We start from the raw sequence: 24,361 nt of genomic DNA, 5'->3' as shown, positions 1-24,361 counted from the left end.
GTTATATTGAAAGTCACCAAAGTGCTTTCTAAATTATGGAAGATTGTCACAATGTGTTCCATTTATAAGCATTCCTAAGTAGCTTGTTTTAGGAGTTCTGTTTAGAAAAATGTGCTTGTCTACACCTTTTCAGAAGCACAGCTACCGGAGTAGCAAATGAATTTCAAACGGATCCTCAGAACACATTAGGGTGGGTGTTATGTTTAGAGCTCGAATATTCTTAATGAAGTTTATTCATTTTATGATTCAACAGCACGCCAAGTCTCTAGGATAAATACGCGTCCTCAACGAGAATTTGCTTTGGTGCCCTTTCCCTATCCTAAGGAAGAAAATCCAGGCCGGGACTTGCAGGTCCCTGAGAGGCACCTCATCTTTACTTCTCTGGGGCACCTCTCAGTCCCTGGGTGCAAATCTTTGCTCAGCCCCTCTTTAGCTGTGAGACCTCAGGCAAGTTACTTTGCTTCTCTGTTACTTAGCCCTAGGTCATTCATTAGTCATCTGGGGATAAACAGTCTTTTCTTCATAGGTTTGTTGCAGGATTAAATCCATTTATGTGAAGTTTAAGCCCGGTTTCTGACTGGTGCCTAATAGCTCCTCAGTAGATCTGAGCAATGATACTATCGATAATGGGCAGCTCTCACTCTTCCTGAAGAATCAGCATGAATAACGGGGGATTGTTTTTTGGTTTTGGGGGGGTTTTTTTACAACACCTTTTTACTTTTTTATTTTTTGCAACATTTCAGTACATACGGCAGAATTTGCATCAGAGCAAATCATTTTCAGTGAACACTCAGTATTAGGTAGGTACAGTGTCTTCTCTTCAATGTCCTAGCATCGGTTGTCTGATAACAAAATAAAAAGACAAAGGGAGAAAAAAAATCCTGGCAAGGGGACAAGTTTCGAGTATTGTTTGAAAGCACTCATTGTATTCAGGTGGCCTGGGAGCCTACTGTAAACACAGAGAGATGTAAGGAGGAAATCAGAACCCATTGTGGGCCCATAAAATGGATGTCTTTTCAACTAAACAGATTGCTATCAGCCAACAGAGCCGACTCCTGTTCCTTTTGCCTGGTCATTTCCTTTGCTGAGTGTCCGTAAGAACCACCCACTTGGGTGTTTCTCAGGATTATAGGTTTTTAGGTCAAACAGAAACCCGGGGCAGTGCCTGGACAAGCCCAAGGCGTGGTTACATTATGCGCGAGCTGGATGACATTGACCCCGAGGCTGTTGTGCCCCAGTTTGTTGGATGGTCTGGCTGTGAGGCCACCGGCAACCGGGAGCCCAGGTTAGGACCTTTGCTCTGCAGTGGCTGCAGGTTTCCTGGTGGGCTGAACGCTCCTTCGCTGCAGAGGCTTGACCGTGGGCCTCCACGCCTGCTCCCTCTGTCCTCCTCGGGCAGCGCGGAATGGACGGGACACCGGAGCCTCTGGCCATGACCGTCCACCTCCTCGCCCACTCTGGCCATGGCTCGCTTCTGCAGCAAACTCTGGATCAGCTCCTGGACTGCATTTGCCCAGACGTCCGCCCCTTTCTGGTGTCAGAGCGGGTCAGTCCAGTGAAATACTATGACAAGTGCCACTCCAAGCGCTCCCGGTTCCCGGGGATGTCTGTCTTGCTCTTCCTGCACGAGAGCCTGGGAGAGGAGCGGCTATTTCGCGTTCTTGACTCCCTCCAGCACTGGCCGTGGCAGTGCTACCCTGCCCCGAATGCTCGGGGGAGGCCGTGTCCCTACGTTCTTGCCAACCAGGAGCTCTACAGTCTGGACAGCCAGATGCCGGTCTGGGGCGTGCGGCAGGTGCGCTGCGGCGTCGAGATCCTGAGGGTGACGGTCTACTGCAGCTTTGATAACTACGAGGATGCCATCAGACTCTACGAGTTGATCCTGCAGAAGGGAGCCACCGCTCAGAGGAGCAACTTCTGTTTCTTCGTGCTCCATGCCACCGAGCGCTTCACTCTGCAGTTCTCCCTGGAGCAGCTGCCCCTCGGAATGTCAGTGGACCCCAAGGAGTCTTCAGTGCTGCAGTTCAAGGTTCAAGAGATCGGCCAGTTGGTGCCTCTTCTACCCCACCCGTGCGTCCCCATCAGCCGCACCAGGTGGCAAACACAGGACTACGATGGCAACAAGATCCTGCTTCAGGTATCCTGGGGTTTTGCCTCTGATCTGTGTAGACGCACAGGAAACTGTGATTTTACCTCTGAGATGGGCCTTCGTGATGATTTAAGGCAGTGGTTCTTAACCTTCCTGGCACATCAGAGCCCCTGGGGAGCTTGCAGAAATTCCCAAGCCACACTTGCACCCCAGGCCAGTTAGATCGGCATCTCCGGGGGTGCCTTGGAGGACTCAGATATGTGGTGTCAGGGTTGAGAGTCACTGATCTAATAAAATCCCCTCATCTGACAGATAACGGAGGTCATGCTCCGTGAGCTCGTAGCTGGCGCAAGAGGTTTGCAGGAGAATCAGACGACACCCCATCTCAGATTGTCCTTTAAAACTGTATACAAATACTTGGCCCACGCTTTGGGTTCGAGAATAGTGTCAGCTCGTTCACATCTGACCTAAGGAGGCTGAGGTGGTCATTATGTTTGGGGATGTTAAGTTTGCAGTCCTGTTGACTTCAGTTTTGTTTTTTTTTTCCTGTTGACTTAATGTTTAAGCAGCTTGGATCACTGTCAGTTTCTCCCCAAATCAAGTTAGATGGTTAGAACTCCTTTAAAAATAAAGTCTGGATATTAAAGTCCTCTTCTGTAAGCAACCCATTTAAGCCAGGCACAGTCATGATCGCTACCGTAATGGGTCGTCTCGCGTGGAGCGCTCTGTGGCTGTTGAGCCTTGCACCCCGTAGCTGCCTGGCTTAGCCTTGACTCCTTCATTAGCACAATGAAAGTACTATTAACCTCCTCCTAGAGTGTGGGCTGTTGTAATGCTTCAAGTGCTTAGGATAGTGCCCAGAATGCAATTTTATGCCATTTTAGCTATTATTATCTGTTATGACCTAGACTAAATGTTATTACATTGATTATTTAATTCTTACAACCACCTAGAAAGTCACAATTTTGCCCATTTTGCAGATGAGAAAACTGAGGTACTCAGTTAATTGTCTAAGGCACAAGACACAGGGAGGGAAGTGTCTACTCAGCTCCAAAACCCACGCAGTGACCCATGACCGTCCAGGGCTCGGTGGGTGTGTGTGGACTGTGAGTGAGCGCAGGCAGGGGGGGTGTGCTACTCACAGCAACATGTTCTGTGGCTTCTGTCCTTGAGAAACGGTCAGAAACCCCTTTAGGGCCTATTGGGTAAAGTAATAACAGGACGGAAGACGAATAGTCTTTCCCTTTGATTAATCTTGTTGTCATCTGCTTTGAGTTATTAATAACATGAATCCTATTGACTCTATATTAAAAGATTTTTAAATTATTTACCATCTTGTTCCCCTAAGGTGGACAGGCACTGCTTCTGTGTTTTATATTAACACAGCCATTTCCGAGGCATCTAAAGTCTCTCCTTCAGCCTTGGTCAATCTCCAGCCTTTAAAATCAACCTCACTGTCAAACAAACGTTTAACACGTGTGTGCAGCAGGGAGCACGTTTTTCACTGTTCCTCTTTTTAAAATCAACCCAACCACCTTGGACCAGACGCTCTTCTCTAAACCAATGACTGCACCCAAGGAAATGGGAGTCTGTGGGCCAGCGTAGCTCTGAGGCAGAGGCTCTGCCCTCCACACGTGGACTGTCCGTGGAGTCAGACCTTCCTGGGACCCCCACGGGAGAGTAAGAACCCCCAGCACGGCAGTAGGGGAACAAATGCGGGGTGGCCCAGGTGACGGATGTGGACCGGAAGAAAGAAAATAATACCTACTCAAGGGAAAACCATAACCACCAATTACCCTCTCCACAAGTGACCTTTCCTCAGGGCTGGAACGGCCACGTGTGTGGGCGTGCTAGACATGGTGAGGGCGGGCGACGGGCAAAGCTTCCTGAGGAGCGATACCTGGGCCTGCTGAGGCTGGACGGCCCGGAAGGAAGTAGCCAGATGGAGAAGGGAGGAGGGTGTTCCGAAGAGGAGACACCGTGGGTGACCGTGTGTGCTGGGGCCTTTTCTCAGCAGGGCGTGTTCAGAACACTGCCTGAGGTTCTGTGTGGCTGGGGTGAAAAGAGGGGGTCGGGGGAAGAAGGGGAGCAGGTGGCTGGAGACCACATCATCAGGAAGGTGGTCAGCCACTGGAAGGTAAGCACCACGAGGGCGGGCAGCTCTCTGCCCACTTTTGTATTCCCGGTACCTGGAACAGTGTCGGCCACACGGGAGGCAAATGCAGTCCTGTGTGAATGAACCAGAGCCTTGCTAATAGCTTCTGTTGTGTCCTTACTGCAATCGGCGGTCGCTGAGAGGGCCTGTGTGTGGTACTGACACACACGATTTGCTATGAGGATCGAAAAAGAGAATATAAATGGAGGTGCTCTGTGAAGTGGAAGCCGTAGGAGATCGCCCAGAAGCAATGCGATTATTGTCTGCGTGTGTAAGAAGCCACTCACTGTCTCACCAGACACACACAGTGAACAATTCCTTTCCCACATGACCTCCTGTCAACACAGCCGGTCGGACGCTTCTCAGAGTCTAGAATGTGTATTTTTGATGAGAGTGATAGTAGGGGGCATAGTAGATGCTCAGTGAATGAATGAATGTATCAATAAATGATCAAATATGCCCATGTTTCTTCATTCACCAAGTCCTCTTCCTGAGTGCCTACCCTGCGCCAGGCCCTGTTCTAGACCCTGTTCTCCATTCGTCTTAGTTCTTAACAGCTGCAAAAGTACGGTGGGTTGATTCTTCCCTTCCCACTTCTAGCAGACCTCTTTGTCCCTGTGTTTTTCCCACAGTTGCCCTGTGGGAGATGAGACAGCCATCCCTCCGTGACCCTTTGGTGAGGTGTTCGGTGTGACGTCACGCTGCCTTCTGTGTTAGCTGTGATGTGTGATGTTGGGCTGATGGGGGCCCAACTCTCCCGCAAGTGCCTGGAAAACCAAGTGGCCTATGGTAAATGCCCTGTCCCCACCTTGAGTGGAGGGACAGAAAGGGTTAATTTGACGGAGTTTGGGAAAGTTGTGTGGAGGATGTGTGACTTGGAGGATGACCGAACGAGGCGGTAGAAGGGTATAGGGCTGGAGAGTTCAAACGAGTTTAGGAGAGTGATTTTTGGCCCACTGAGTATGGGTGCAACAGGCATGAGAGAGGCGTTTATCAATGTTTTTAGAGAGGGGGCGGACATGACAGTCTGTAGTATGCACTTCAGAATGCTAACCCCGGTCCCATCACAGACGGTAGACTGGCCGATCCAGAGGCGACGTCAGGAATCCAATCAGGGGCCAGCGATGTTTTGAGTAAGAAGACCCACAATGGAAGTGTGAGGTTAAATATGCACTAGTTCGGGGTAGACGTAACAGATTTGGAAATGAATTAGACGTAGGGGTCAAAAAGAGGGAGGTGATGATGAGTCTGGGCACACTGGGTTTGAGATGCTTGCAGGTCATTCCGGTGAAGATATTCCCGAGTCAGGTGGCCTCTGAGAGCTGGAGCATGGACTAGGGCATAGGCTGGAGCCGATGGTTGAAGCCCTGGGAAGAAGTGCTGTTATCAAGGAAGAGAGCGTAGAATGAGAAGGGAAAGAGAAGAACGAGTGAAGGAATGTGAGAAGGAGCAGCCAGAAAGCAGGCGAAGATCACGATGTCACAGAAGCCAGTATGTCATTTGGTGGCAGGCCATAGCCCCTAAGGTGCGATCTCTCAAGCACTCTGGAAGAGGCCCCTAAGGTTCTTTCACCCTGCTCTCCTCACCAGGCCAGTAGTCTCTGGTGGTGTTGCCAATAACTCCCGGGAGATCGGCGCAGGCTGCAGGGCCAGCTTGCCTTCACTGGTAACGGAGGCCACCACCACCCCGCACTTACGGGTATGTCCTTGCCAACGTCTACACAACACTACCGAAACCAGGCTGTAATTTTCAACAAGATCTTTCCAAAAATTTGAGGATAAAAGGGGAAAACAACAAAACGTTCTGTATGGGGAAGGAAACTTACAAGCACCTCTGGGTGTCACCATTCAGAACTCCTTGGCCGAGACGTGACCTTGAGGTCCTTCCCCAGGTCTCCTCCTTGTGTTCTCCACACCCGTCACTAGGAGGTGCTCCAGGCCAAGCACACAGCAAGAAAAGGGTGGTTCTCTCTTAGCCCCTTGAAGGCCCACCTTCCAGGTCTTTCTTGACAAGGGTTGACTGCTTCCCAAGATGAACGAAATGGGAAAGTTCACATGCATCTGCAGCTCCTGTCCCACAGTGGTGGTGTCTTGTTCGTAGACCTGGATGGGGGGCTCAGTTACACCAGTACATGAACCCAACATCAGCACAACCGGGATACCGAGTCTCGACAACAGACGCTGGTCATCAGCCATCCTTTCTGGCAGCTCTTCCCAGTTTATTCTGCTGAATGAGCGGGAACTCACACCTGCATAGCCTTCCTCCAGGCCTTGGGCTCACCTCTGAAGCCTCTACAATCAGTACTGGAGTTAGAGTCCACACAGCTCTCCAAGAACCAGTTTTTTATTTCATTGATTTTCTCTATTGGTTTCCTGTTTTCAGTTTCACTGATTTCTGCTCTAATTCTGATTATCTTTTCTTTTGCTTACTTTGGATTTTTAAAAAAGATTTTATTTATTTAAGATGAGAGAGAGAGCACGAGTGGGGGGAGGAGCAGAGAGAGAGGGACAAGCAGACTCTGAGCTAAGTGTGGAGCCCGACATGGGGCTCAATCTCATGACCCTGATATCATGACCTGAGCCGAAATCAAGTCAGATGCTTAACCAACTGAGCCGCCCAGGCACTCTTGCTTACTTTGGATTTAATATGCTTTTCTTTTTTCTAGTTTCCTAAGGTGAAAACTTAGATTACTGAGTTGAGGTCTCTCTTCTTTTCTAATATGTGCATTAAGGGCTATACACAATATATACACAAGCATACATAATTAAATACATTGTTGGTATTATTATTTTAAACAAACTATTTTGTTAGATCAACAAAGAATGAGAAAAACAGAAGTTTGCATTTACCTTCACTTATCGCTTCTTCAATGCTCTTCCTTTCAGGTTTCTGACCTTTATTATTTTGCTTCTTTCCAAAGAACTTGTGATGTTTCTTGCAAGGCACGCCTACTGGCAAACAAATTTCTTCAATTTCTGTTTGAGAAGGCCTTTAATTCTCCTTCACTTTTGAAGGAGAATTTCATAGGGTATGGAATTCTAGGTAGGTATTTCACTCCATTCTCCTCTCTCTTGCATGGTTGTTGAAGTGACTCTTGTTACTCTCTCTCTCTCTCTCTTTTAAGATTTTTGTATTTATCTGAGAAAGAGTGCACACTCGAGTAGGGGGAGGGGCAGAGGGAAGGAACCTTCAAGCAGACTCCCCGCTGAGTGCAGAGCCCGATAGAATCCAATGCTCAACTGACCTAGCCACCCAGGCACCTCATTCTTGTCTCTTTTTTTCCTTTTCTGGTGTCTTTTTGTATGTTTTCTTTATCTTTGATGTTTATAGTTTGGAAAACAATGTCTAGGTGTAGCTTTTGTGGCATTTTTGTGCTTGGTGTTCTCTGAGCTTCCCGGATTTGTGGTTTGTTTTCCAACATTAATTTGGGGAACGTTTTCAGTCCTTGTTATTTCAAATATTTCTTCTGTTCCTTTCTCTCTTTCTTGCCTTCTGGTCTGCCTACGATGCATCTGTTACACTTTGGGTAGCTGTCTCACAGTCTTTGGGTCTTCCGCTCTGGTTTTTTGTCTTTGTTCTCTTTGATGCTTAGTTTTGAAAGTTTCTTCTGAGGTACCCTCAAGCTCAGGGCTCTTTCTTCATCTGTGTCCGGACTACTAGTAAGCCCATCAAAGGCATTCTTGATTTCTATTACAGTGTTGTTGTTGTTTTAATTTGTCTCTAGTGTTTCTTTCTGTTCGTTCTTAGTATTTCTATCTCTGTTAATATTGCCATCTGTTCTTGCACGCTGTTTACTTTATCCATTCGAGCTCTTAGTACATTAATCATAGCTGTTTCAAATTCCTGACATGATAATTCCAACAATTCTGCCATCCCTGGTTCTGATGCTCACTCTGTCTCTTCAAATTGTGTTTTTTTACCTTTTAGTATGCCTTGTTTTTTTTGTTTTGGTTTTTTGTTTTGTTTTGTTTTTGCTAGCTAGACATGAGGTAGCAGGTAAAAGGAACTGCTGAAAATAGGCCTTTTGTAATGTGGTGGTGAGGAGTTGAGAGGGGAAGCGTTCTGTGATTAGAATACAGTCTTTTAGTGAGTCTGTGCCTTGGACTGTGAATTCACAAGTATTTTTAAGTTTTTTTTTTTCTCCCTCCTTTGCCAGGACAAGATGGCTAGAATGGGCTGGAATTGAGTATTTCCCTTCCTCCAGGTCAGTCAGGCTCAGGTTAGCTTCTGTTTAACTAGTTTTCTCTGAGAGCAGGCCTTTTAAGAATACAGTTTTCTGGTTTAGACGTGGTGCTTTTTCTCCTTCCCTTCCAGAAACACAAAGAGATTTTTCTCCAATATTTATTGTGAGCCTCTGGTCAAGCTCCTGGAGGGAAATCTCACAATCTTGCCAGGCCCCTCTACGACTGGGTCCCCCTGGAGTTTTGAACTGTCAGAGGTGTCTGCCCTGAGCCTGCCGCCATTCCTCAGTCACAGTTGAGGTTTTCCTCACCTGGCTCTGGTTCCTGCTGTGGCTTCCACTTATGAGTCTTTGCTCCGAGAAGCCATGATTCCCTGTATTTGTCCATCATCTCTCCAGTCTTGGGGCCCTGCTGTTTGCCCTGCATGCTCCCTCTCGTACAGATGCTGGAAGAGTTCTTGCTCTAAGGCCACCAGCATCAGTAAAGGTTGACCATCCCTCCCTCGAAAGTCTCTCTCCACTGCGGGCTTCCATAACCCTTATCTTTAACTATGCAGTTAATCTTCTCTGTCCAGCTGTCCCTTTGCTGTTTTTTCCCAAGGACTCACCTCTTTCTTCCTGTCCCTGAATCAGGTTTTCTCACCCATGGTGGTTCTGATGTCTTGGACTAGATGGTTCTCTGTCGTGGAGGACTGCCCTGTGCATTGCTGATGTTAGCAGCATCGTTGGCTCTGCCACTAGGTGCCAGTAGCAATGACCCCGGTGCCCCAGTTGTGACAACTAAAATGTCTCCAGACCTTGTCAAATGTCTCTGGGGGGGTGAAGTTTTCCCCAGTTGAGAACTGCTGTCCTCGTCTGAAAGTGTCCTTAAGATTAAGAAATACAGACCATCCCGTGGATTTAGTATCATCTTTGTTCTCCTTACTCCTGTGTTTGCATCTCTAGCTCTTGAGTTTTTGCTTATTTATTTATTTATTTAGCTTCTTTCCAGATCTCTGGAAGACTATTTGAACATAATGTGTCATCCTTATCTTACATTCACCGAGCAAAACCTAAGTCACCATCTCCCCCATCTTCTCCAGCTCTGGTCACTCTCTCCCCATTTGCTCTGGTTTTGAAACATTCTCACTATGAAAGCCTCTTTTTCCAGAAGTCCCACATTCAGTCACACCCAGCTGTTTACTTTTCCTCTGGGGTCATTCCTCTACTCCCTTCCTTCTTTAAGCCCGCATAGCTTTAAATACATTATTATTATGACATTCTCACTCTTTACTCTAGCTCCAGGCACCCTGTTTTATCTAGCACATCACAGATGAATGTATTTTTAAACAACTGCTATGTGTATGGCTATCCCAACTTTCTTTCCAGAACTCTAGGCTCACTCCTGCACCCAGGTATTTTCTTCATTGTCATAAAATACACATAACATAAAATTTGTCACTTGAACCATTTTTAAGTATTGGGTTCAGTGCCGTGAAGTACATTTACAATGTTGGGCAACCGTCACCATAGTCTGTTTCTTCATCACACCAACTAGAAACTCTGTACCTATTATACCATAACCCACTATTCTCTCCTCCCTCCAGTCCCTGGTTACCTCTGTTCTTCTTTCTGTCCCTATAAATTTGCCTATCCTAGGCACCTCCCATATGTGGAATTATATGATATTTGCCCTTACGTCTGGCTTAGTTCACTCAATATGATGTTTTCAGGGTTCATCCATGTAGCATGTGTCAGAATTTCATTCCTGTTTAGGCTGAAAATGTTCCATTTTATGGATATCTGCATCTATGTATTGCTGAAGCTGTTCCTTGTCCAGAGATGTCTTTCTCTTCCTCTTTATTTATCCATCCTTCAAGGCTCTCCTCAAATAGCAATTTCTCTCTGAAATCTGCCATGAAGCTCAAGGGCACATTGACTCCCATTTGGTGTACGTTTTACACGGAAATTTTTGTAACACGCAACTGATTACGTATTTTCTCATTCTTGCACCATATAATTTTGGACTTTTATGACTCCCTACCTCTTTTCAGAATTCTGTTGTAAATGTCTATTTCCAGTAGGCTAGTAGGTAAACAGCTGTTTCTGAAACATGGATTGATTGACTGCTGGTTTTCAGGAAATAAGTCTGTCTCTTCAAAAAAGGTGTATATTCCAGAAGCTAGTTGGTATAAGCAAGCATGTGGTTCTTTTCATTTCATCAACAGACATTTAGCTAAGTTTGTCCTTATGTTCTTCATTAGCCATTGAAAAATGAAAGAACATAGGCTCTCATGAAGAAAGTAATTCATTTTCTTCTGTACCATTTCTTGAGCGTCCTTTCTCATTTCTGAGTCTCTCAGCTGTACACACTCAGACTCTATTTCTCCCTCTTTGTTTCTTTCTTTGTTTCTTTTCCATTCTCCATCCCCACCCCTAATGTATCCCACACAGCCACACACAAACACACACACACACACACACACACGCACACATACACACACTCATGTACACACTCCCATCCCTGCTCTTCTTATCACTCAATACTTGGGTTTATGCTGCCCTGAAAGAACACTTGGAGGCATTGCTTAGAAGGTTTTTACTCTTACAGAAAAGCAGGTTAACATCAGTGGTTTTGGTTAATCAGTTAAAGTAAGTACCTTTAATTTAAAGATCAATTAATTGGAAGGAACTGCTTTCAACTCTTAGGTAAGCAAGTTTGGCATTGTTTTTGGGTTTCTTATTATTGTATAATTTGTTTCCATTTAATTTTTTTCTCAGTGTAGGAAAATTCTCTTTTGCTATCTCTTGCAATCACTTCTAGTTAGAGACAATACTATCTCCATTCATGACGTGAATCTGTTCTTGAACAGCTTCATCATTTCTCAATGATGTATATTCTCTTGTTTCTCAAGTGTTTAGAGTCAAATGAGTGATAAATGATCTTTCTATTCATCAAGATAACTGCTAGCATTCCCTGAAACTTGAAAAAGCTAGCTCTCAATTTGTAACATTTTACAAATATTTCTTGGGAAGATGAGCTCTAAATGACTGGAATTCTTACAAAATGCGTTTCACTTTATTTTTTTGGCAAGAGGAGCCTTCTTCTCCCTTAAGGGATTTCTCTCAATCACTCAGCATTATGTTTCCCCTAGAAATTCTCCACTCTAACAGCACACATCTGCATTTCTACATTAATAATGTTGCATTCACTTGTGCTGTGTCATCTAAGGATCTTAGGCCTCTCTTTAAGAAAGAAAAATTGACATTTACTTCTCTTAAAAAGTTTGCAGAAATGGCCAAACATATGATGAAAGTCTTTTTGAATTTTCTTGATAAGACTTCATATCTACTTAATGTCAAATAATTAGGGGCCCAATACATAGATTCTACATTTCCATACATTTCTACATGTAAAAATTTATATTTTCTTAGGTGCTAAGCTTTACTTATGTATCCAAAAGACATCAAGTGATTACTTACCACGTGCTAGGCCCTATGCTAGGTACTGGAGATACAACAATGGAGAAGGTGATGGCAAGTTTAGAGGAAGATACAAATAAGTAAGTGTGCAGGTGCATAACAGTGTGGTAACTACTCTGATATGGCAGTACACGCTGCTAGAAGAGCTAGTGACAATACTAATTACTATGATAATGACCAACTCATATTTAACACTACTATGTCCCAGGCACTGTTGTCATTCAATCTTTTCAATGACTCTATGATGCTGGTACTTATGATTATCTTCTTTTATAGATGAAGAAACTGAGACATAAGAATATTAGGTAACTTGTCTAAGGTGCAACAACTAATAAGTGGCAGAGCCAAAATTTAGGGGACCTACCCCAGATTCAGTGATATCAAGAAAGCTTCCAGTGGAAATGATGTAGAGGGTGGAGTTGGCCACGGGTTTTTAGGAAAAAGGGTTAGAGGAGACATATCCCAGACAGAGGAAATAATATACATAAACATTGGCACTGGGAAAGAGCAAATGATATCCAAGAAGTTCAATTTTGGCAAGCGGAGGCTGAAAGGGAGGAAGTGGTGAATGACCAGGCAGGAGGAAGAAGGGGCAGACTGTGAGGGTGTGATAAGACATATTAAAGGACTTAGATTTTTTATCTCAAGAAGAGTAGGGAGTCATCTGAAACAGGAGGGTGGCATGATGAAAACTGTTTTTGAAACTCCCTTGTAGTGGAGTGGAGAAGGGATTAGAGAGAGGTAAGAGTGTCCTTGGGGGTCCCATCATCATACGACCATTGCAATAATTCAGACAAGAGATGACGAGATCCTGACCTAGGGTTAATGGCATTGTACATGGAAAGACAGGAATATCTGAGAGATCTCTGAGAGGCAGAGTCCATGGGAATGGATGACATGGGGAGGAAGAAGGGAAAATTATGCTCTTGCTTGCCCAACATGGGACTAAAGTGTTCGAAGAAAGGGAAAAGACTAAAGAGAACTGAATTAGCAAGATTATGAGCATTAGCATGAAAATGAGTTCAATTTTGGATATGTTGAGTTTGAGTAGCTGGTTCCTAGAAGACAGTTGGATAAAGTATGAGGCTTAAAAGACAGATCTGAACTGTAGTTATGCTTTTGGGAGCCTTCATCATTTAGATAGTAATTGAAGGCATGGGTGTCCCTGAGAGTGCCCTGGGATGGCGTGTAAAGAGGAGAAGAGGACCCAGATCAGCACTGAAGAAACACAACATATAATGAACTGACAGGGGAAGAGGCTCCTTCAATGGAAACTGAGAAGGGGTGGATGAAAGGAAGGAGAAAATCCAGAAGAATGTGTTGACACAGAAGTTTAAAAAGAAGAAGACTTCAAATGTAAAGGAGAAAGGTCAGCCTTGAAAATTCGACCAGAGCTCGGGTAACAATGAATGACAAGGAAGCTGATTGTGGATGATCTTGGCAAGAGCAATTTCAGTGGCTCGGTAGGAGGGAGAGTCAGTGCTGTGAGTAGGGAGATGGGGGGGGGGTTAGTAGGATAAATGAGTGTGGATGAATTTTATAGGGAGGCTTGGTTGTGAAGGAGAGGAGAGAGAGCTGGAGGGGAGAGAGGGGATGGAATGCATTATTCAAGATAGACTTGAGCAGGCTGAACTGCTGTTGCAAAGGAGTAGGCAGAGCACCAGGAAGACAGAAAGACTGGAGAAACAAGGTAACAACATGGGAAAAAATGAATCATTCATAAGTTGGGGTGGCCGGGAAGGCGGGAGGCCACGGAATTCACAGTGCAGACAGACTGGTCCCTTTCCTTGTGGAGAGGACGGTGACATTGCAGGTGTGCTGGGTGGCAAGCAAATGAGAGTTGCTAGCTGATGATGGCTTTTGTTTTCTCTGTAATCTAGATGGTGAGACCTTCCACTGGGGGGTTGGGCAGAGGTTGTGCTGCTGAAGGTTTGAGGACAGTTCAGAAGGTTTGAAACAGCTGCCTGTGGCAAAAGGATGGGGGTGGGGGGGCTAAGGAAACAAGACTGCCGGGGAGGCTGGGCAGAGTTGGAAACCACACCTTTATGGTGATGTCACTCTGAGCAGTCATGTGCGCTTCTTTGACAGTCTGAAGTTCAAGGCACAAGTTCAGAGAAGGTGGTAATGCAGATGCATCTGGAGCTGGGAGGCCTTGCGGAGGCTTTTGACAGAGAGCAGAAAGGGAGTGGTGGAAGGGAGTTGGAGGTCTTGGTGAGGAAATGGTTGAAGTGATGGTCTTCGGACTCCAGTTGACATGGAAGGAGATGTTGGTGCTGAAGAGCCGAACTAACAGGAGAGCTGACTGTTGGAGCAGTAAAGAGCATTCACTTTAACTTGAGTCCCTCAGAGGTGGAAGGCCCCTGGGAGCTAAGAATAGTTTTTCCATCTTTAAATGGTTGTGGAAAAAATGTCAGGACACATAAAAATTGCACAAGATTGGGCACCTGGGTGGCTCAGTCAGTGAAGCGTCTGCCTTTGGCTCATGTCATGATCCCGGGGTCCTGGGATCGAGCACATCAGGCTCTGTGCTCAGCGGGAGCTTGCTTCTCCCTCTCCCTCTGCCACTCCCCCTGCTTGTGCTCTCTCTCTCTCTCTGTCAAATAAATAAATAAATAAATAAATAAATAAATATCTTTAAAAAAATTGCACGATATTGAAAGTCAGCCACACCCACTTACTGCACTGTCCATGGCTGCTCTACAGCAGACTCGAGTCATGGCGAGAAAGACCACAGGTCCCCAGGGCTTCGGATATTGATTGCACGGCTCTTTACAGAAAACATTTGCCAGCTTCAATGCTAAAGGAATTGATGGAAGCAGCTTTTTACTTTTTGCAGCTTGGTAACAGTCACTCCACCATTTCTATCAGAGAGAAAATTGACGGGAGGCCATGTATGTGGATCGCGTATATAAACACGTCCCATAATTTACTCATTTCTAGACCTGCTTTCTTACTGTTCTAATTTCTTCCTTCTTGCCTGGTGAGATACATATGTACCATTCTTTTTATTTTATTTTAATAAATTAAAAAAAAATTTAGAGCAGTGTTACATTCACAGCAAAACGGAGCAGAAAGTACAGAAAGTGCCCTGTGCCCCCTACCGCTCGCAGGCACAGCCTCCCCCACTGTCCACACCCCACCAGAGCGCTGCCTTTGCTGCAGCTGATGAGCCTGCATAGACACATCATTATCACCAAAAGTCCAGACTTTATTTAGGGTTCACTCTTGGTGTTGCACATTTTAACGGTTTTGACAAGTGTGTAATGACATGTCTCCCCCATTGTAGTATCATACAGAGTAGTTTCACTGCCCTAAAAGTCCTCTGTGCTCTGCTTGTTCATCCCTCCTTCCCCTCTAACCCCTGCCAACCACTCACCTTTTTATGGTCTCCATAGTTTTGCCTTTTCCAGATGTCATATAGTTGGAACCCTATGTAGACTTTCAGATGGGCTTCTTTCACTTAGTAAATGCATTTAAAGTTCTTTTGTACATTATTTTGATATTTGGGCCAGACAGGGGTGGACCCTGGATACCAAATTCTAAGGGCTACTGGCAAGATAGAGAACATTGTCTTTTCCAGAAATCTTCTTGGTGAGAGTGTTGTGTAAGGAGTAGGGGATGAGGCTCCCGAGAGTCCAAGGATGGAAGATGAACTCCATTGTGCAGAGGGAGAGAGCAGTTACCTCTGGGGTAGCAGTTCTGCTGAGGAGGGTCTGTAAGTTTGAAACCAGAACGGAACTGCTAGAGATTAAGACACCACAGGTCCCATAGAGGCAGTCCCCCCTCTTTTCTTTGATGTTTTTCCGCGTGCCGCTACATATAGCCTATACTATAAATAAATGGTGTCCCTAAATTTAAATAACATTGACTTAAAAGGTGTCTAATTATTAGTCTGCCCTGAGTGCCCCATGTCTTGCAATAGCTCAAGATACATATCATCAGCTTGATGGAAAAGGACTTTGGACGATTGAATTCTTACTGCAATCTTTACCTTGACTACACCCACATGTTTTGGTGGCTTTTGATTTTTGTTCTTATTTTTGCCTAGTTGGTAATACATCATTTGCAACCTCACGTGAAGCCACTAAATAACATCTGTGAACAGCTTGGCATCATTCGAACAACACGATCTACGAGAACTGTGTTGTTGCATTTGATTCTGAGATCCTTCGCCTTGTCAAATGTTCGTTTAGGGAGTCAGAGAGAGATGTTTGGAACTGATACTGATAAATCTCATGATTAGATTGTACATATTACTTCACTTCAACTGGCTTTATTGGAAGTCTGCTGTGGGCACAGGATGGCAGAGGATGAATGGGACATGGTCTGTTCTTGGCACTTAGTTAATGGAAAATATCTGCTGAATTTGTTTCTTTTCCCCTTGTCCCTTAGGTCCAAATGAATCCAGGACTTGGTGTCAGGAATGGCGAGCTCTCCTTTCTGAACGGCACCTCGGGAGCTGACACACTTCCCCAGGGCTCCCGGCTGATCCCTGTCTCCACAAGGAGGACCCTGGAGCCAAGATGCCGAAGGAGCCGGTTCAGAAGGCTCAAGGTGGGTTCTCTGGATTGCCCAGAGCCTGCTGAGAGCCCTGTGTCAGACAGCTTTAGTGGCAAATCGTGGAAAAGCCCTGGCTGCTCGTCCCAGGACTGCAACTCTGCCATGGGCATCCGGGTGCATCCGCCTTCTCCCCACCTCCAACCTGGGGCCAGAGAAAAGGTCCTCAGCCCGCAAGATAGCTTTGAGAAGCTGGAGGCAGAAACAAATGTTGACACGGGGTGCACTGTGGTCAATTCTGAACCCCAACAATCTTTTCTGAGCAGATTTTCAAGGGATCTCCGGACCAGCCAGCCACCACCCCGCTTACTAGACTCCTCCTTGGGAGTAACTGCCTCCAAGAACAATAGAATCTTTAAGGCAAGGACCCATTCTTCATCACTTGCTGGCCAAAGGGATCTTGGTGCAAGGAAGATAATCTCAAAATGTCCCCTTCACCTGGCGGTCCAGGGTGAAGAAAAAGAAGAAGAATTCTTTATATAGCATAGAACAAATGTGGTTTCCTAAAACACAAGATCAGTTACAGTGTTCTAGAAATGGAGCAGTGACCTAAAATCAGACGTTTTCTTGGTCATGTGATGAGTCCTGAATGTTAGCCACACATAGTTCTGTATTGCTTTTATTTCAAATGTGCGTAGTCTAACGGTGCTGTGAAGTGTTGTTCATTTGCCGTCATGGTCATGAGGGAATGCAGCCAACACATAGGGAGAAAGCCCAAGGCCCTCTGTCCCTGGAGACACACTAACCCAGCTGGGTGCGTTGAGTTCAGCACCTATCAGGAATAATTGCAGCATATGCACATGAATCGGACGTGTTATGCAATGCTGATGAGTGGATGTAATTTGGTTTTAATTTTTACTTGGGTTGCATAGCTCATCCCCCTGGACAACATGGACTATTTATTCTTTAGTGTTTTTTAATTTTTATGTGACCTCCTTTGGTAACGAGGCCCTGTACACCACATAGCCTCTAGTGATTTTGCCTTTAAAGTTGTTTGCTTCTAGAATGAGTTCACACGCAAGTGTTTTGAAAATTACAAACAATTAATTTTTTTTCCTGTTTATGAGCAGAAACACTGCTAGTCAAGAGATCAGGTGGAAGATGAAAGCAAGGCTTTAGGATTTCCCTGCTCTTCCATTTCTCATTTGTTTCTGCACAACCCTAAAGGGGCCAGTGGTTCCCGTTTCTAACCAGAGAGGAATGTGATATGATTGGATGATTCCAGATCTTTACTCGACGTGGCAGGAAGATTGGATCGAATGGGTTGTTGGAGCAGGACTTGCATTCTTCTGGCCATGTTCAAATTCCTAAATTTCTTTGCAACACGCATTCATCCATTTATACATTCATTCATTCACCAAATATCTATTGAGCACCTACCTTTGAGTAAGACATGGATGTATGGTCCACATATGTTCTGTGGCCATCAAACCCAAAAGGTATTTATGGTCTCACCAGTAGAAATCCATTCTATCAGTACTTGAGAATATACTGAAGTCCTAAGTCTTCTGGGACCCTTTTCCACAGTTGATTTTCACACTTGCTGCTCGAGGCTGTAGTAAGCAGGTGGAGACTGGGCATATTATGAGTTGTAATTATAACCAAGATGGACAAATTCTCATTGCTTGTATGCTATATTTTTTTGTTGGATCTATACACACATTTTTTAAAAATCTGAGGTCTGTGTGTTGTGGTTGATGTATAAAGTTATTTGACCCCATGAACTTTATTCTCCAGGACAGATATTATGTAAGATTATAAACGCTGATTTAGCTGGGTCTTCTGGTGACCCTGATACTTAGTATACCCACTCGGGGAGAAGGACGAGTTCAGGCCCAAGGGTGAGTCTTAGGGCAGGGACACCCACTGAGCTTGGGTGCTCTGCTGAGCTTCAAAAACTGAGAAGGAGAGTTCCAAAGCCACAAAGACAAGACTTCTATGTTGATTTTATGTTTCTGGGCTCATGACCTCAGCACATTCCCATTCTCACTTTCTTTCTCCCCGGCCCCCAGATTAAAGTTAGATTTTAGGCAGTGGAATGAAGAACCTAATTTTGGTCTGATTTTCTAGAATAAGAGTTAAAAAAAATTGAAAGTCTGATTTAAATGGACCTATGGATCTGCCTTGAAAAGCACAGCAGGGGGGCAGTTCTGAAATTTCTTTCTCACTTTCTTTGACGTTCCCTAAATTCTTTAACATAATACATGGGTGAGACTATGAAGTACATGGAAATTATGACGAATACTGGAAAATGTGAAGGAGTACCTTACAAATTTGACTTGTAAAATAATACACTCTTAAAATGGCACTGACTCTGCTCCCCATCACAGGAATTCAAGTTACAACATGGTGGGATGGCCATTACAGTGGGTCAGGGTGCAAAGGTCCCACTTTGGGCCTCAGCTTTTAAATTTACTACTTATTGGACCTTGAAATGTCAGCGTCCTTGATCCTCTGTTGCCTTTCCTCTTGTAACAAAAAGTTGTTAAGGGAATCAAGATAATGCACGTGAAAGCATTTCGATACTGTTAAGCCCCATAAATATGTAAGATAGTAGTAGTATTACAAATGGTCCTTCAGACCCGTGGGTTTTTTTTAAATGTCATGCCAATAGGAGGGTTTTTTTGGTTTTGGGGTTTTTTTTTGGAAACAACTTTTAGGAAAATCAATGATTCAATTAAAAAAAAAAAAAAGCTCAGCTCTGTAAACATTTTTGCTATGTGTGCCATTTATTTATGTTCACATATCTAGGAGGGAAATTATGGATGGAAAGAATCAAATATATCCGAGAGTTCAAAAGAGATTGTATGTAACAGGAATAAGCTACGAACTAGTTTAATCCAATTTATCAAATTAGCCAGACTCTTTACTTACTTATGCTATATTTTTTAAAATATAAAACGTATCACTCTTTAAATCAGAGGGACTCTCAATAATCAGATCACTTTATATTTTTTGGGTACACTAAAAATGAGTTGCATTGCAGTTGTTTGGCTATTTTAAACTTATTAACAGTATATCATACTTCTTTGCAAGTGTTATTTGGACATCGCTAAACATTAATAGAAATGATGGTGTTTGGAAACTTTTGAATGTGTTTGTCCATTAGGGACAGGAGAGCAGGTGATTTGGGGGTGGGGGGGGCAGGACAGCCCTCTATTTACAAAGGGAGGTGGGGCAGGAGCCTCGGCTGCTCCCCAGTCCACCCTTTGCTCTGATGGGACTTTGTAGAGGTATCCCGGTCCTTCCATGGCACCAACACTCTGCTCACCCCTTTTCCTTCCTTCCAGAGAAAGCCAGGAAGGGAAGCCAAAGAGAAGAGAATGGGGCCCATTTTCTGTTGATTAGAAACTCCTAAATTTCATCTCCGTGTTATAAAACCTATTCAGAAATTCCTGAGACAACTTAATACTGTCTGCCTTTCTTGAATCTTCTCTAAGTCCTCATGCTTGCACTTTCTTTCCCTTTTCCTTCCTTCTTTCCTTCCTTCCCCTTTCCCCTCCCTTTCTGTTACTTTCCTTTCCTTTCCTTTCTTTTCTCTTTCCTCCTTGGAATCCTCCCTCTCCCACCCCACCCTGTGCCCTATACATGGATTTGATACTTTCTTCATTCTTTGTTCGGTTTTGAAATACTCTGTCTTGGAGGCATCTCTCAGGATTCCTGAAGAGACTATAAACAGACCTGTTGGCTCAGCTCTGGGAGAATGAGAAAGAAGAGGCCACTCCTGCTCTGAGGAAATGCTCCCCACTTTCCAACTCACACTCAGGACTCTGCCCTGGGACTAGGAGGCCCACGTCACCTAGAAGAATGTTGGTCTCTCCATCCACGGCTCTCTCCTTTGACACCTACTGGACCTTTCTCTGAGGTCTGAGATGTTTCTGGGGCATCTCTCACAATTAGCGATTGAAAAAAATTGGCTGTAACAGCAGGCTGTGATGGCTCCAGAGAGCACATAACTAGGGTTCATGCATCAAGAACTCAGCCCTCACAAACTTTATTTTCAAATGTATCATTTAAAAGTCGAGTTATTCCAGAGACTCTATCTGGGCTACTGAAGACACACGAAGGTCTCTGGCTTAACGTGAGAGGAAATGTATTGTTTTTACAAGTCCCACGTCTGCCAGAGATGCTTCTGAGGTGTTTAAGGACACTAAATACTTCTAAAGGGGCCAAGGACATTAAATGTGAAGATGATGGCTGACCTATGCAGCCCTTCCCACATGTGAGGTGCTCTCCTAAGTTTTTCGATCTTTACACCAATCCTTTGAGGTAGGTGCTATAATTATCTCCATTTTACGAGTGAGGAAACTGAGGCACAGTGATGTCAAGAGCCTAATCCAGAATTTCATGATGAGTCAGTGGCATGGCTGGGGTTAGAACACGGGCTGTCGGGTTGGAGTCTGTGCCCATAGACACTCCAGCCTCCTGCCCCTTGAAGTGGGTGCAAGAAGGGAGACCTCAGCTTCTCCTTGGTGCCCACACGGCCTCCACACCATGTGTCTGGACAATGGCATGCTGTCTCAGTTTCCTTTCTGCTCCTCAAACACACCCCACTCATTCCATGGCCCAGACCCACCCTGTGGGGGCTCCTCACCATTTAGGGTTCAGGTTAAAATCCCTGTTGCAGGACACCTGACCAGATCGCACCAGATATTGAAGTAATTCTGGAACCCAGTGCCAGGAGCAGAGCAGATGCTTTTACAAATATTTTGCTCAATGAATGCACAGCAAGGGGCGGGAACACAGATGAGACCTCCACTCTCTAGACGCCAGAGGTGAGAGACGGTCCTAGGCAGCTAGGGCTGCTATGACGAAATACCACACCCCAGGGGGCTTAAACAACAGAAACGTGTATCTCACAGCTCTGGAGGCTGAGGCTGGGAAGTCCAAGACCAAGATGCTAACAGGGTTGCATTCAGGTGAAAAGTCTCTTCCTGTCTGGTAGGAGGCTGCCTTCTTGCTGTGTGCTCGCATGGCAGGGGACAGGGGAGGTCTCTTGTGCCTCCTATAAGGGCACTAATCCTATTCCTGAGGCCTCCACCCTTATGACCTAATTATCAAAGTCGCCAACTACCATCACAATGAGGATTAGAGCGTCAGCATAAAGTTTGAGGGACACAAACCTCAGTCCATAACTGAGGGGAAGCATTTCATCCCCATCTGTGTCCTAAGTGCCAGGTCTCCTCTGGACAAATCCATCTTTTCAACACATTTTTATGTGTTTCCTCCGTTTCTCAGGGGGGTACTTTTCCTCATTTACCCAGATCTATTCCAGCTGGTGGCAGCCCTGGCCTCATCTGGTCTGTCCCCTTTGGTGTAGGGGTGTCACTGTGCTTTCCCATCCTTGTTTGTGCTGCTCCGCCCTACCTGCAACACACTCCTGAGGCTCCTCCATCAATCCACGAGCGTGCCCTGTCCTCTGAGCCTGACTCCACGGACATGGTCGTCAGCTCCCGGGCACCTCCTGCCACCATCTCCAGGAGCTTGCCCATGCTCCCCGTGCTTCGGCCAGTGAGCCTCACTTCAAAGGCACAGGTTTAGTCTTTGAGAGATGCAGCCACACTGGACAGTCGCAGCAGAAATGACGCTGTTGCTCTCATCTCAAGATGTTGGAATTCTGCAGGCGCAGACTGTGGCTGATTCAAGCGAACCTCCATTATAAGTTATGGTCCGTTTTATGTCTTCTCACCAGATGGCATTTGCATCTCTGACTTTTCTCTTGCTTTGCACAATGGTCGGAGTCACAGAACTGAAGTGTGACTGAATTTCAGTAGGACTTTTTTTTTTAATTTTTTAAAAAGATTTTATTTATTTATTTGACAGAGATAGAGACAGCCAGCGAGAGAGGGAACACAAGCAGGGGGAGTGGGAGAGGAAGAAGCAGGCTCATAGCAGAGGAGCCTGATGTGGAGCTTGATCCCATAACGCCGGGATCACGCCCTGAACCGAAGGCAGACGCTTAACCGCTGTGCCACCCAGGTGCCCCTCAGCAGGACTTTTTAACAAGGTGTGCAAATATTTACCTTGTTTCACCCTATCAAGAGTCTGTCCCTAGAGGCCACTATTGTGACAATCTAATCACGGTGGCGGCAGCTCCAACCTCTTTTTACCCCTCTACATCACCCCAAAAGAGGACAAAGAGATAATTTTAAATTAACTTATGTTCAGGAAATTTCCCCAAATGCGTCTCAGTAGGAGGCAAAACCACCAAAAACACGACCCACGCTGTGTGGGAGTTTTGTTTGTTTGTTTTCATTGTTCATTTTTCATCTCCTTTTCCTGAAGGAAACAAAACTTGTACTGCAGAATGGTACCTCAAAGCATAACAAGGTAGCCAATGGATTTGACACGACAGGTCACATGTTGGCCAGCAGTCCTATCACAGCAGGAGGACCAATATCACCAAGCTAGCAGGAGGTAGCAAACATCCCTAACACCGAGTACAAACACTTCCATATGCAGAGAGCTTGGCCATGCTTTGTAAAAAGAGGGTCCCTTCACACCTGGCAGAGTGAGGGGACATGCAACATAGACCCGGCCAAGCACGTGCTCTCCTCTGGAGTTCCGAGGCTCCTAGCCGGAATGGGAAAGTTCATTTAGGTAAGCGGTGGGATAAGGAGGAGGTTAGGCAGCAGAGTTCTGGTCCTGGGGCTAAGTGATGTCGGCTCTTTGGCTGAGCCCTTATCCCAGATTGGTTCTGGGGCTTGATTTTGGTTGTGATTCTGCCTGTTCACCTTCTTATTGTTCTGGTGCATTTTCTGAGCCCAGTTCCCCAGCCTTCTGATAAATGAATTCTCAGCTTAAATCAGCCAGCATCAGTCCTGTTTATGCACCAAATAACTGAGATCAATAGGGAGTGAAGCGCTAATAGGGGTTAAGGCCAAGTACAAAACTGGGGCACTGTATTAGGGAATTGAATTTTCAAAGGGATAGACAAAGATGTTATCAACTATTCATTTGGGGGTTCGGTGTCTCTTTGAAGTTTTCTTAGCTTTGATTCTTTTGACTCTTTTCCTTTTGGATTGCTTCTTTCCTCTCCCTTATGGCTGTGGCACTAAGACCTGCCCCCTCTCCTTTCCCACGCTAAGAAGGAAGCAGGATGGGATCCACGGAAGGGGGTAGGGTCCCTTCTGAGAAGTGCTCTGCCTCTAGACTTTTGTCCAGGCTACACAAAAGGAATCCAACATGTAGTCTGGCATAGGTCACCAGAGCAGGGCCAATTAGAACCCTTTCATTCACATGCAAGAGAGACTGAGAACCTATTTAAACAAAAATGGGCAAAAAGGAAAGCTATCGGGTCACGTGACTGAAGGACTCTGTCAGGCAACCACAGCATCAGGGTCACGTCCCACCAGCTAGCTCCCCAGTGAAGAGAGGGTCTTTCCCCAGCGCTTCAGAAGAAAATTTCCGGAGAGACCTCTGATTGGCCTGGCCCGAGTCACATGCTCACCCCTGACCCAATCACTGCGCCCGGATGATGGAGTTCACTGGTGAGGCCATGGTTCTGTGTCTATTTGTGGGAATGAGATCTGGGGGGGACAGGAGGAAGGGAGGCAGCCCCACCCGAACACCATGGAAAGGGTCCCCGCAGCAAAGACTTTCTATTAATCGGAGGAAGTGAGAAGAGATGTCAACAGACAACAAAAACAGGTGTCCACTCCTGACGCGAACTGTAGTGCTAACAAAGGAAGAGCATCCCCGGTGTGGTCCTCGTGAGGAGGACCCCGGAAGCGGCTCCTGGTCACCCCTTTTTTACAAAGAACTTGCCTTTTGACTACGTGAGAACTTCCAGCAGTTGATCTCCATCAGTCTATTTTGTTTTCTTTAGAGCCTGTGTTAGTTTCCTAGAGCCGTTGTAGGAATGACCACCCACGCTGTGGCTTAAAGCAACGGGAAGTCATCCTATCACAGCTCTGGA

The 24,361-nt window shown here is 45.5% G+C and overlaps 1 protein-coding gene across 1 annotated transcript; it reads left to right on the top strand.

The window, feature by feature from the left end:
* The first annotated feature begins 1,152 nt into the window (after positions 1-1,152).
* Positions 1,153-19,576, top strand: FAM124B (family with sequence similarity 124 member B). Its single transcript, XM_045775329.2, has 2 exons — positions 1,153-2,137; positions 16,279-19,576. Exons 1-2 carry the CDS (start codon positions 1,406-1,408, stop codon positions 16,924-16,926), a joined length of 1,380 nt encoding a protein of 459 aa, XP_045631285.2. The 5' UTR covers positions 1,153-1,405; the 3' UTR covers positions 16,927-19,576.
* The last annotated feature ends 4,785 nt before the right edge of the window (positions 19,577-24,361 follow it).

Source organism: Ursus americanus, chromosome 1, assembly GCF_024610735.1.
Source record: "Ursus americanus isolate L20-20 chromosome 1, mUrsAme1.1.p, whole genome shotgun sequence".
NCBI lineage: Eukaryota > Metazoa > Chordata > Mammalia > Carnivora > Ursidae > Ursus > Ursus americanus.
This window is presented reverse-complemented; position numbering and strand designations above follow the sequence as displayed.

Bases quoted from the DNA above. Each gene is read 5' to 3' on its own strand.
- FAM124B (XM_045775329.2), top strand. From the start codon at position 1,406: ATGGACGGGACACCGGAGCCTCTGGCCATGACCGTCCACCTCCTCGCC. The intron at 2,138-16,278 runs GTATCCTGGGGT...CTTGTCCCTTAG, and splicing joins GCAACAAGATCCTGCTTCAG to GTCCAAATGAATCCAGGACT.